General features: G+C 38.4%; 1 protein-coding gene across 1 annotated transcript in view; it reads left to right on the forward strand.

Moving 5' to 3' along the window:
* Positions 1-12187, forward strand: part of LOC104805560 (midasin) — a 28168-nt gene extending 15981 nt beyond the window's left edge. Inside the window, exons 40-76 of the mRNA XM_010530171.1 lie at positions 151-283; positions 358-443; positions 557-642; positions 968-1109; positions 1192-1281; positions 1410-1530; positions 1622-1776; positions 1880-1993; positions 2115-2261; positions 2352-2531; positions 2613-2795; positions 2949-3050; positions 3299-3523; positions 3607-3726; positions 3823-3904; positions 4013-4143; positions 4239-4403; positions 4813-4888; positions 5011-5123; positions 5202-5284; positions 5368-5481; positions 5678-5746; positions 5835-5991; positions 6146-6306; positions 6388-6485; positions 6587-6816; positions 6906-7136; positions 7257-7478; positions 7573-7731; positions 7813-8037; positions 8144-8419; positions 8517-8651; positions 8834-9040; positions 9137-11158; positions 11294-11572; positions 11670-11798; positions 11893-12187. Of these exons, the coding sequence (XP_010528473.1) occupies positions 151-283; positions 358-443; positions 557-642; positions 968-1109; positions 1192-1281; positions 1410-1530; positions 1622-1776; positions 1880-1993; positions 2115-2261; positions 2352-2531; positions 2613-2795; positions 2949-3050; positions 3299-3523; positions 3607-3726; positions 3823-3904; positions 4013-4143; positions 4239-4403; positions 4813-4888; positions 5011-5123; positions 5202-5284; positions 5368-5481; positions 5678-5746; positions 5835-5991; positions 6146-6306; positions 6388-6485; positions 6587-6816; positions 6906-7136; positions 7257-7478; positions 7573-7731; positions 7813-8037; positions 8144-8419; positions 8517-8651; positions 8834-9040; positions 9137-11158; positions 11294-11572; positions 11670-11798; positions 11893-11925 (7281 nt within the window). The 3' untranslated portion in view covers positions 11926-12187. The remainder of the gene's footprint in view (positions 1-150; positions 284-357; positions 444-556; positions 643-967; positions 1110-1191; positions 1282-1409; positions 1531-1621; positions 1777-1879; positions 1994-2114; positions 2262-2351; positions 2532-2612; positions 2796-2948; positions 3051-3298; positions 3524-3606; positions 3727-3822; positions 3905-4012; positions 4144-4238; positions 4404-4812; positions 4889-5010; positions 5124-5201; positions 5285-5367; positions 5482-5677; positions 5747-5834; positions 5992-6145; positions 6307-6387; positions 6486-6586; positions 6817-6905; positions 7137-7256; positions 7479-7572; positions 7732-7812; positions 8038-8143; positions 8420-8516; positions 8652-8833; positions 9041-9136; positions 11159-11293; positions 11573-11669; positions 11799-11892) is intronic.
* Positions 12188-12961: the final 774 nt, after the last annotated feature.

Here is a 12961-nt window from a genome sequence, read left to right on the forward strand (position 1 = left end):
TTTGTAGTACCAGTCTTTCTCTGGGGCTTTGGACGGACTGGTCTTTCACTAGGGTTTTTACTTACATCTATCTGCCTCTGTTACGGTGTTACCTATTTCCTTAAATATCTGGCTGCTGCTCTTCATGACTTGCTGTTTTATTACTTACAGGATCATGAGTACATTACAAGGCTGCTTGAATATGCTCTAAATTATTCATTATCCTCTTCGAGGCCTCCTCAAACTCTTGTAGCTCATCAAAAAATCCTGTGGACAATTGATGCACACAGCTCTACAATACGAGGTAGTAGAGTTTAACAGGTTATTGTTTTCTGTTCTCCAAAGTGAACTTGCTCATCGTTTTTGGCTGTATTGCAGAGGACACCAAAATTGCTGGTTCAATTCTTGAAATGTGGTACTGGTGGCATTCAGTTTTGTGGAATCATAGTCAATTCCCTCTCATGGTATTGGATAAAACAATTAAATGATTTTTTTAAAAAAAATTTCACTTAGACTGTAAACTCTGTACTATCTTTCTATCATCCTCTGTTTATATGATTTTTTTTGGGGCGTGCAGAATATCTCAGAGATCGATGGGCATTGCATTCCACTTCCTTGTATGCTGATTCAGCCAGTGAAAACAGTTGCAGTTGCCCAGATGCTGTAAGAACACTGTCTCCATTGTGATGTTTGAGACCTTTTAAATTTCCTTGGCAGTTTCTATGTCTGACAAATGATGGCATGTTTCCAATTGGGTGCTCTTCCTGACAGACAAATAGATAATCCTAATATTCGCTTACGATTTTCGAGTTGTCTCTATGATTAATGCTTTGTTTTTCTGTTATAAAGTCTTAATCTCCAGGATAACACATGGACATGTTTCATAAGTTTATTGACAATGAGTCATCTTGTTAGTGTACTATCTCTCAAATGGTGGAAATTTGTGGTCATGTATGTTGAAGTTTCTTTCGGAATTATATAATTACAGTCAGAGTGCGTTTGCTATCAAGGATTTCCATGTTCATTCAATCAAGCTTAGATTTGCTTCACGAAGCCTATGGAAAAGCTCAAAACCAACACAAGAAATACCTGCTTTTCTGTCATCAATTGCGCGGTCTCTCTTCCAACAGGTATTAGAATTGTGTGCTATGAATAATTCTTCTCGAATTTCTCTACCTGCTTGTAGTATTTATCTTATTTTTAACCATTCAGGTTATATGCACACACAAAAAATCATTTGAGCCAGGCAAGTTTGCGGCAATTTGCTCCACGCTTCAGGTCATTGAGGATAACCCGAACAAGGTTTGCCTCCATGAAGTTACATGCTCTTTCCGGCTGGATAATTCCATTTTGCAACAGGCTTTTTAATAGTTTAGATACTTTGTAGAACATGTCTGTCTGGATAATTATGTATTCCCCCTCTTGACCAGATGGATAGACAGCTCCTGATCTCATTAATCGAGTCTACAAGTCATCAGAGATTGAAGTCTCTAACTCACTCATTTGTTGATACATTGGTCCAGCATCTCTATCCTGATTGCCCATCAAGTGGTAAGTTTATTCAATTTATATATATTGAGATTGTTGGAGCTCTCTCTACTTTGGTAAGAATTGTTTTTAATGTTTTTGCATGGCTTTGTAGATTTCTACTTCAATCTTGGGTTAACGTGGTTAAATCTTGGAGAACTTCGCTTCCATCTTTTGCATAGCTTTGATGCTATAGATCCAGCCACAAAGATCAAATGCAAACTATCAGAACTAGAAGAGAAAATTTCATCCCTTGAGCTAAACATGAAGGTGGATGCTCTGTTTTGATCTTGGTGATTCAGTTGCTATTCTGGTGCAGAATTTCTGCATTTTTCGTTTGCTGTATGTTTGAAAATTTTAAATCTTGTTGTAGGTCCGAAAAGAATGTAATTATCTCGCAGGATCGCTTTTTCCTGGAGAAAGTGACAGAAAAATCAAACAAACATTACAAGGCCTTGTTACTGAGCATAAAAGGCTACAAAGGAAGGTCAATATGAGCTACTGTACTTTTTTCCTTTTCAAACATCATCATGCTGTTTGTGTAATTCTACTTACTCACAATCGGTTTGTCCATGTTTCTGTGGTCACTTTTATTCCTGCTTAAACAGATTGTATTTCGCCCTGATTCTAAAAAGTACAAGGAGTTAAGACGCGAGCTCCATGAGTTTGTGAGATTTGTCAACCCTATAGATCTGGTCGACAGTATTAAAAGATTGGGCTGGAACCAGGTCATTGGGCATGTTTGCACCTGGCAGGTATGTCTTGTTTATATATATGATTGCCATTCATGTTTAGGTTATTCAGCTCATTACATTTTCAAAATCTTAAATGTTTGGATTCTGTAGGATACAGCAACTTCATTTATCGATCGACTATCCAACGAGTATTCTGAATATATTGATATAACTCAGCCAGTTCAAGTCGCAGTATATGAGATGAAATTGGGTTTAGCTCTCATTGTCTCTGGAGCTTTTCTGGAAAATATTCTCAATAAAGTTGGGATAGACAAGGCTGACTCAGTCATGGTAATTTCTCTCTTGCTTCTCGGCAACATTGTTATGGTTTATCTTGTGTGGACAAAAGTGTTAAGTTCGCAAGCCTTGCAGGAAACTATTTATGCTCTAATGAGATTTCCAAGAGGCTGCTCCTCAGCTCCATCTATCAATCATGGGAGTTCGCCGTTATTGCACCTTTCTCATGGTGCAGATTCTCGCGCAACATCCTTAGGTTTGGATGTCAGCGTACTACAGAAGTTGATCTCTGTTTCAAATACAGAAGAAGCTGGAAAAGTAATGTTTCATAAGATATTTCCAAAATTATTATTTTAGTTCTATTCAGCTTTCACATAATCTTTAAGTTTGCAAGTAAAGATTGCCATTGTTGAATTTTTTTGAAGATTTTAATTTTTTTGTCTATCCATCGTCCTTCTACCATGTTCTTAGGTGTCTCAGTTGCAACTCAAGGCTGTTCTCTACAAAGACTTACACTTTCGTATTTCACAATTTATCGCAAATGCAAAGATAATGGATAAAGATTCATTTGAGGTAATCGTTCTACTCTTACTTATACGTACATGGAAATGTTAAGGAAATTGATGCTGCAAGACTTTCTTGTGTAGTTATTGCATAAGATATATTGTTCTACTCTTACTTGTACATACATGGAAATGTTAAGGAAATTGATGCTGCAAGACTTTATTGTGTAGTTATTGCATAAGATATATTGTTCTACTCTTACTTTTACATACATGGAAATGTTAAGGAAATTGATGTTGCAAGCCTTTCTTTTGTAGTTATTGCATAAGCTCTATCTTGAATTGGCAAGTATTTGGATGGAGATGAAGTTTCAAGCAGAATCCAAAGCTGATTCTATTTCTCAGCTCTACAAGTTCCGTGCTCGTGACTTTAAAATTGAAAGTGTGATGGAAGTTGATATATCTGGCCTGGGCAAGCATTTAACAAATGATAGTTTCTCGGAATGGCAAGAGTTTATAGCTGAGGGAGATTCAAATTACACGGTAATCCTCCATACCGATGGTCCAAAGACACCTTGTAAATTCTCTTATTTAGTCATATTTAGTTTTCATTTTCATCTTCACAGACTCAAACAGATCAAGAGCAGGAAAGTTTAGAGGATGAGTGGGACCTGATGCAGGAGCATCTGGATGATATATTTAACTCCCACAATGAATTATTTGGCTCTCTCAACCTCTGTGGAAAGGTAAGTTTTGGCAGCAATTGGATATCCTTTTGTAAATATACTTCATTCTTAGCCGATTTGAAACTTTCCTAACAAGTGAATATGCCTTATATACAGCCTGGAAGGTTCTGTATTACAGACAGTAGAAGACTGGATTCCTTCAAGGATTCCTATGAACTTGGAATCAATTTGATTAAAGGTGACCTTTTGGACTTGTCTGCTATTTACCATTCTAATTATAAGACTGAGCTTTCAACCTGTTCATTTCATTTTAGATTATCTTTTACTGGATATATCTGATTTCCAGGTCTAAGGGGCTTATTTACTTCAAGCTTGGATGCGAAACTTGTACCAGAACACCTTCTTCGTCTGTGCTTAGAATATAAAAGAAACTTCACTTCAACTCACCAGTCTACCAGTAAATTTAACTTTTACAAGGTTTGCTAATCCTTTGCTTCCTGACTCCTGAGGAGAGTGTGACTGTTCTTACTTTTACTTTGCTTGCACTTATTTTCTAGTTCTCTCTTATATAGGACTCAAATCCTTTGGAATTGGGGAAAATGGTCCATTTACTCACTGGTCTTCAGATGAGAATCTCTTCTCTCTTGCAAGAATGGGAGGAGCATATTGGACTTCAAAAACTTTCTGATATTCTTCGAATGCTCTTGGAAATTCCTTCAAGTACTCCTCTTGCAAAGGTATTTTTATATATACTAATTGATCTGGCTATAGTTAAAGGATATTGCATCAATCAACTAGAAAGCAACTGGTCGGTATCTATGTTTTTAGAGTTTGTGGGAACTAAATGTAGTTGGCCAATCTAGTTTACAAAATTACTTAGAGACAAGAAGGTAAAGTTCCTTCTACAGGAATATCGAATGAACCCTCTAAAATTGCAGCATAAATTAACTATAGCCTATACCCACTGAGATCTCTAGGCTCTTTCGCTTACTTGTACATTTATGATGGCTCAATTTGAAAAGTATTAGTCTTCGTGCCTTTTCCATTATGCTATCTATCCCCCTTCCCTCTTTTAAAATTATCCTCCAGATCGTTTCATTATTGTTAATTAATTATCTATCTTGTTGATTGCAACTCTTTGTGAAGGCTCTTTTGGGATTGCAATTCCTGCTTTGTAAGGTCCGTATGTTGCAGGAAGAAGGCTGTAAATTCTCCATTTCTGGTAGGGGAATTAACCTTTTCTACACCACACAGACTATGAGACCTGTTGATCAATACTATAATTTGTTCCTATATTGTAAGTCTCATTCTCAGGTGTTAAATTGCTTGTTGTTCTTCTTGTAGATCTCGTGGAACCAGTTATTGCTCTTGCAAACTCATGGCAGAAGATGGAATTTGATTGCTGGCCTACGATGCTCGATGAGGTTCAAGATCAGTATGAAATAAATTCTGGGAAGGTAAGTATAGTTAGGAAAATTTCTACTGGTGAAAGAAAGTTTACCAAGGAAAACTCAAAGGATGGTTTTTTGTTGCAGTTGTGGCTTCCTTTGTTTACAATTCTGTTTCCGAAGGACTCCGATAGTATTTCAGAACATGAAACCGAGTTTATTACGCAGAGGTCTGCTCCAAACCTTTTCGGTTACTTATTCTCTAATGTTTTCTTTTTAGAATTCGACCATCTAAAAGATATTGGTGTGGCAGTTTGGTGGAATTCATTGAAACGTCCAACGTTTGCGAATTTAGGAAACGCCTTCAACTTCTTTATGGTTTCCTTCTTCATTTAAGAATGGGTTGCTCGCTGGGGATATATTCAAGGTCAGTTATAGATGATCTATGATTTGATGTATATCATTCCCATCTTGGATATTGAAAGAGCTTCAACATCAATTTCCTAGGATACATAGGATAATTACAATTTGTTTTACTTCCACATTTGACATTTGATCACCTAATTGATTGCTTTCTACATTGATACTCTGTCTTTCTTAAATAGAACTTTCTAATTTGGCAGTGATTTTCATAAGAGGAGCCTGGAAATTTGCTACAACCTTTTTGGATTTTACATCCAGTTCCTGCCAATGTAAGTTCTTTTAGAATCCTTTCTCCTGTATCTTCTGTTCATGGTTGTGTCACTCCATTTAGCGTTCTCACTGTAAATTTGTTTTCAGTGTAATGGATCAGGTTGAATCAAATAGAAGAAATGTTGAGACCGAGTTAAATGATCTTCTGAAACTGTGTAAGTGGGAAAAGCTAGAAAATTATCTGTCCACTGGGACCACTAAAAAAGCCAGGCAGAAGGTCAAGAAGCTGATTCAGAAGTATACTGTAAGTAATTGGAAATTCCTTTTTCCTTGGTGGTTAGTGAAACATATAAGCTCTATCTGCTTTGGGATTTCGGTGGAAATCAAAACTTGATTGAATTCTAGCTGTTGCTGAACATTCTCGATGTTTTCTGAACGACATTGTTGTTCTCGAACAGGACATGTTACGACAGACTGTAATGCTTGTTAAGCAAGAGTCTCTGCAGAAAGGAGTTCAACTTCTGCCTAAATTGTGTCCCAAGCTTATCAATGGGGCATCCAGGAGTACTGAGGTTCTGGACAGTGCGTTAGGAGCTCGGCAAATGAATGAAGGGGATAGGTACTCTTCTACTCTTCTGCCTTGCCGGTGTTATTTGAAAGCTGAACCCTCTAAGTTTTGTTTCAAATGTATATGGTGTAGTTTTTCATGGTATGCCGTATGGAGGAATAAATTAAATGAATCTGTTGGAGTCTCTCGTCATCGATTGCAGCCTGAAACAAGATCTCTAATAGCTGAAGGTTTTTTCTTATGTTTTTCATTCTTCCTTGGTTATATAATAAAGTTTATTAGTTATGCTGTGAGTTTAGCATGTTCTCAGGTCTGCATACTGTGTTTGCAGATGTTGCAAATGCCGTGAGTCAGTTGTTAGAGCAATCTTCTTGCTCTATCTATCAGGATGATTGGAAGAGTGTGTGGAGTACAGTTGCTAGGGTTGGTGGTATGATAATTGGTTGCGCAGATCTGTGGAGAGACGATGACAGACGTGTTGGGAAAAAGAGGGCCTTGTCGGAACTTCTAAAGTTATTAGAAATTAGTGGTTTGCAGAAACACAAGTTTGAAAATATGGAGGTAAATTGCGGTGTTTGTTGTTTCTGTTTATGTTTCTGGTTATCCTGTTCTCTGCTGATGAACTACAATCTGTGATAATTGTTTTGCAGATATCAAACCACTTGAAAGGGATGCTTGCTCAGCCATCATATGATCCGCAACATCTGCTGTTTACAGAATCCAAAACTAGCGTGCATCCTCCTAGAAAAGTTGAAGACCAAAACCAGGAAACTTCAGATGCTGACTGGCGAGATGCAAATCAATTTTATTTTAAGAGCTTGGCTTCAGTGCAGCTATTGTTAGAGATTGGCCATAAACACACAGATATTACATATGAGCAGGTAGGTTTTGCTGTTGCACGTCAACTCTTCTCTTGCCTTCTCTGGTCCTCAACTAAATTAGTTGTTTGTATTTTCGAACTTCTTCAAGGGTTCTTACAGTAAATTTCTCTACATGAATAGTTTAACCGGTCTATCTCTTTCCTCAACCATCTTGTGGAAATACAAAGGGAGCAAAGAAATGCTGCTTATTGCATTGATGAACGTCTCCAGCGATTACGCCAACTTGTTTCATCTTTTGAGATGTTATTGGTAGACTCATTTGATTCTGAGTCAAGGGATAGTTCCGTGCTCAGTTTTCCTCGAAATCAACGTGCTATCTTCCACTGCATGAGGCAACAGAAGGTATTTTGGCCTTCAAACTTGAAAACTGTTGTTTGCTGAACGTCTATTGCATGCTATACTGAGTTGAGTTGTTATGCCTTTTGTTGTATTGCAGCAACTTTTCGATAAGCTTATTAGAATGTTGTGCGAGGAATCTGCATTGTTGAGAACAGTTAGAAGTTCCCACTTGGACTCTTGTCCAGATGTGAAAGCTTCATCAAGCGGTGTCCTTTGCTTCACTGAAGGATTAATTCCCATTGTTGAAAAATCTAAGGTACAGAATCTTCAGCATTGCTCATTCAATCTTTCTGAACATCATCTTCCTGCAAGTGCCTGAATATAAGTCTGTCATCAGGCATCACTGGATAGGTGCCTTATTGGTTGCGATGGAGCTATTATCGCATCAACTGACTGTCCAGATCAAAAGATTGTCACAAATCAAATGGTAGAACTTTTACTTCGGAACTTTGAGACACTTAATGAATTTGAGAAGAAATATTCAAGTTTCCATAGAGAAGGCATGGAGAAAAGTTCTGTCAGAGATGTTCTTCAAAGTCATTTCACCCCAGTCTTTGAAGAGGTACACCTTTCTTTATTCCAAGTTCTGTAGGTTGTCTTTATTGAAATTTATCCTAGAAAACTTAGTGTGTTCATGCATATATATCTTATGATAGGTATTTTTGCAGGGGAAATTGCTGGCCGAGGAACTAAGTTGTATACTTGAGGTGGGAAAGCAATCAACTGGATCTGAGTTTAAGGAACAAACTGCTTTTGATGGAGTTCTTGCTAGTGCATTTGGAAATATCAAGGATGTGCTCCAAAAGCTTTGTTCCTACAAGGGAGAAATCGCTTCTCAAGAACAAGGGAATATTACTGCATGGAATTGTGTATTCAGGAAAGCAGAAAATGATCTTGATCTAGATAACTTATGTTATCAGATTTCAGGAACACTTAGTTCCATTGTAAGTTGGGTTGTGTCTGCTTCATACCTTCATGTCGCAAGGATGCCTTCCTATTTTTCTTTCAAGTCCTATCTAACAAAGTTTACTGTCTTTACAGGAAAAAGAAGTGAACTCTTCTGGTTGCCTTCTGGCTTCTGTGGGACAACATTTGAAGCACCTGCATCTATTCCTTGATCTAATATTGTACTTTGGCGACTGTTTCCTCAAAGATTTTCTGGGGATGAGCAAAACGGTAAGCAACTCTCTCTTGCTTCTGTTTCAAGGTTAATTTTGTTAAAACAGAGTGATGGGACAAGTATTATATTCTTGCATAAGATGGCGTAAAAGTTTCTAAATGACACGTTTACAACCTTAATATCACTTGAAATGAATGTTTTATATATATCTAGTATTTGGCCATTTACTTTCCTGTAGGTGTCATTGATAACCCATGAGCTTGCAAGTGTCTTGGCGGATCTGTTCACAAAGGGGTTTGGCGTGTCTACAAAAGATGAAGGTCATGACTCTAGTGTTGACAAATCGCAAGCTGCAGCAGGTACTGGTATGGGAGAAGGAGAGGGAGCAAAAGACGTGAGCGACCAAATAGAAGATGAAGATCAACTGATCGGTACATCTGAAAAGGTATTGCTCTTGTCTTCTCTATCATTATTTACATCTCTATTTTTTACATAATATTCCACAGTGTGACCGATTTTACCCCCTCCACGCTTTTAACAGGGAGATGAAAAGCAGGATGCTCCAGATGAGATGCTGGGTAATGATAAAGGCATCGAGATGAGCAATGAGTTTGATGGAAAAGCACATAGCATCAGCGAGGATTCTGGAGAAGACAATGAAGATGGGGAAAGCGAGGATGAGCAGTTGGATTCTGCTATGGGAGAGGCGGGATCTGATGCTGAAGTAGCTGATGAAAAGCTCTGGAACGAAGACAAAGATGTGGAGCCAGAAACCAAGAATGAGAAGTATGAATCTGGACCAAATGTTGTGGACAAAGACCCTGACTCTAGAGAGTTAAGAGCAAAGGAGGACGATGCTGTCACTACTGATGAACGTGACGAATTGAACACTTCTGACAAACATGAAGAAGGAAATGATGAGGACAAGGATCAGGATAATCTTGGTGACACTGAAAACCTGGAAGACCTTTGCCAGAGTAAGGAAGAAGCGTTTGCAGACCCAACTGGTCTAAACCCTGAGGTGAGCAATGACCAAATTGATGATGGTATGGAGGTTGATGATAAAGAAGAGGATGGAAAAGAAGATGCAGCCGTTCATAATGAAGAAACTTGTCCAGAAGATCAAAATGAACCTGAAGAAGTTGAAAATGGTCACGAAATTCCAGAGCCTGCTGATGAATCTGTGGAGGCAGGGGGTGAGGATGTGTCTGGTTCTCCTCAAAAAGATCGTACTGGTGATGACCTTGAGCAGAATGCAGGAATGGAGCCAACAGAAGAGAAAGAAGATGTAATCGAACATAAGAATCCAAATTCTGGTGGTGATAACATCCCTAATGTGGAGTCTGGATCACAAACACTTCTAGGAGACCATTTATCGGCGGCAGGAAGTACAGCACCTCAGGAAAACTGGTCTAATAATAATGCTACCGATAATCTTGCAGCTTCAATAGATCTGCCTTCTGGTGCTAACCTTGAGGGGAACCTCATGGTGACCAACTCAATGAATGGTGAAACATTGACAGATAATGCCCCAAAGATGGAATTGCCTCAAAACCTAACATGTTCTTCTCAACAAACCAAACTGAACCCTTACAGGCATGTTGGCGATGCATTAAAGGAGTGGAAAGAAAGAATTAGAGTTTCCACAGACCTTAAAGGAGAAAGGCAAGAGATTGAGGGTGAAATTGAGGATCCAGATGCTAGTGAGTATGGATATACTTCTCAGTTTGATGCAGGAACTTCACAAGCTCTGGGACCTGCAATGTCTGAGCAGGTGGACACAGATATGAGGGATGTGGAACCTGAGGGAGAAAGAATCGAAGGGCATCAGGATGAAGTGACCGAGATGGATATAGATGATGTGAACCCCCAAAACAAACCTGTTGTCCACTCTAATGCAGTGCTAAGGAATGGTATCCCTGAACAAGTTCAGGCACCAGATACAGACATGAAAAATCAAGAGGAATTCCCAATTAATGACTGCAATGATGGCGATGGAGGAATGGACTCTATGGTTTCTGTCGACAGATCCTTCGTTGGCGAAGATGTGTATAATCCGCTCAGAGTGCCAGTGACTGATCAGGAAATGGGCAAAGTTCAGGATACTGAGGAAGATCCCGATGCCGAAAGTAATGCAGTGATTAGATGGAGAAAATGTGAGTCACTAACTGTGAAATCGTCTCAGGAGCTGGCCGAGCAGCTTCGTCTTATCTTGGAACCAACGCTTGCAAGCAAGCTCCACGGTGACTACAGAACGGGCAAACGGATCAACATGAAAAAGGTTATTCCATACATAGCTAGTCAGTATCGGAAAGATAAAATCTGGTTGAGGAGGACAAAACCTAGCAAGCGTGAGTACCAGGTTGTCGTTGCCGTGGATGATTCACGTAGCATGTCGGAAAGTGGTTGCGGTGAATTTGCGCTTAGAGCCCTCACGACTGTGTGTCGTGCAATGTCTCAACTCGAGATGGGAAGTCTGGCTGTTGCAAGTTTCGGGAAGGAAGGAAACATGAAGACTTTACATGATTTTGGTCAGTCTTTCAGCCGAGAGTCTGGGATTAAGGTCAGTGCCTCTCGAATCTGCATCTTTTAGTGTACATATATAAATGTTCAATGTTTCTTTCTTCTTTCTCTGCTCCTTTTGTTCTTACGGTGAAATTTACCCGAAACTTCCTGTTGCTGATTTCTGTGGGTGCAGATGATCTCGAGTTTGACGTTTAAACAAGAAAATCTCATCAAAGACGAACCCGTCGTCAACCTGTTGACTCATTTGAATGAAATGCTTGATTCTTCGGCAACCAGGACACGACTTTCCTCTGGTAGCAACCCTCTGCAGCAACTTGTGCTGATCATTGGTGACGGAAAGTTCCACGAGAAAGAGAAACTGAAGCGTGGCGTAAGAAATTTCCTTAGCAAGAAACGGATGGTAGTATTTCTGCTTCTCGATAACTCGGAAGAATCAGTTCTTGATTTAAAGGTTTGTTCCTTCAAAGCCCATCTCTTGTTTTTTCTCCTTCATATGGTAAGCTTAGAGATAGCTCATAAAAAAAAAATTGCTGTTTATTTGTTTTCAGGAGTGTATTGTGCAGAAAGATGGGAGTATAAAATTCTTTAGATACTTAGATTCATTCCCATTCCCTTACTACATTGTGCTCAGAGACATTGAAGCCTTACCCACTACACTTGCTGATCTCTTGAGACAGGTTACCTTTCTTCTCGGCCTTTTCTTTTTTCCTTGTTGCTTTCGCACGTTAGCAACCAGTTGTCGGAACATGACACCGATCTGCGTAATTGCAGTGGTTCGAGCTCATGCAGAATTCGAGGGACTGATTCTTCAATACAAGACTGATATGGAGAGAACTCTTGTTTTTCGGTATAGACTTGAGAATGATTTTGTGCTGTCTGAACCTAGTATTGCCACTCTTTCTACTTTGTTGGGGCCAAGTTGCAATTCTTTGGTAACCCATGCTTACACGTACATATATATCTATCTTTTTTTAGTCTTTGTTAATAAGGTAGTAATTACTCGAAATATGTGTTCACTAACATTTAAAAGGGTTATAACCGCCGGCAAGATTTCGTCTCAGTCCTAGTTGTGATGGAGTTATTTCATGATGCATTGTTCTTGTCGTCTGATATTTATTTTTGACTTGTTTATATTAATTAAATAAAATATTTTACTGCTGTATTTTTTATCTGTAATTATTATATTTATAATCCTTGTTTTTTTTAACTCATGATGAAGATGTTTTTTTCATTTCTTTTAGCATAGGGTATTACGTCCAAAAAAAAGAGGGCCACTAATAAGTGAGGGTGGTTCGTTAGGTTATTTATTTTCGTATTTTTTGAATAATTCTATTTAAAATATGTTCCTTGCAATTTCTGGACTCGTTTCATGTGCTCTCTCTCAAATCATGTTCTTTAATTTTATACCTTATTACCACTTTTGATGATCAATCGAAATCAAGACCGTACGAAGCACAAATATTTGTCGGTCCCTGGAAAATGTACGGTCAAAGATCGAGCTTAAACCCAAAGGTGGGCCTCATTTGTTTGGGCTTTGATGGGACAATTACCCCTATCCACAAAAAGCCCATTATTAGAATATATTCCTAATTTTTATATGTATAGAAATTGTTCATGTTCACTTGTAATGGACCTTAATGATTAGGAAACCATGATTCTTCTGTTACTTTCCGCCTTGATTATTAGATCTCCTTTGCTTAAAGCTCCTTTTTTGGATGGAATGCTACACACTACTAGAGTTAGACTACTATTATTACAAATACAAAATAAAAGTAAATGCATGAAAGAGATAATCTATTAAATATAAATTAGATTTTTCTTTTTTATAATAATATGTATA

The sequence above is a fragment of the Tarenaya hassleriana genome, unplaced genomic scaffold (genome assembly GCF_000463585.1).
Source record: "Tarenaya hassleriana unplaced genomic scaffold, ASM46358v1 Cleome11, whole genome shotgun sequence".
In the NCBI taxonomy this organism is placed as follows: domain Eukaryota; kingdom Viridiplantae; phylum Streptophyta; class Magnoliopsida; order Brassicales; family Cleomaceae; genus Tarenaya; species Tarenaya hassleriana.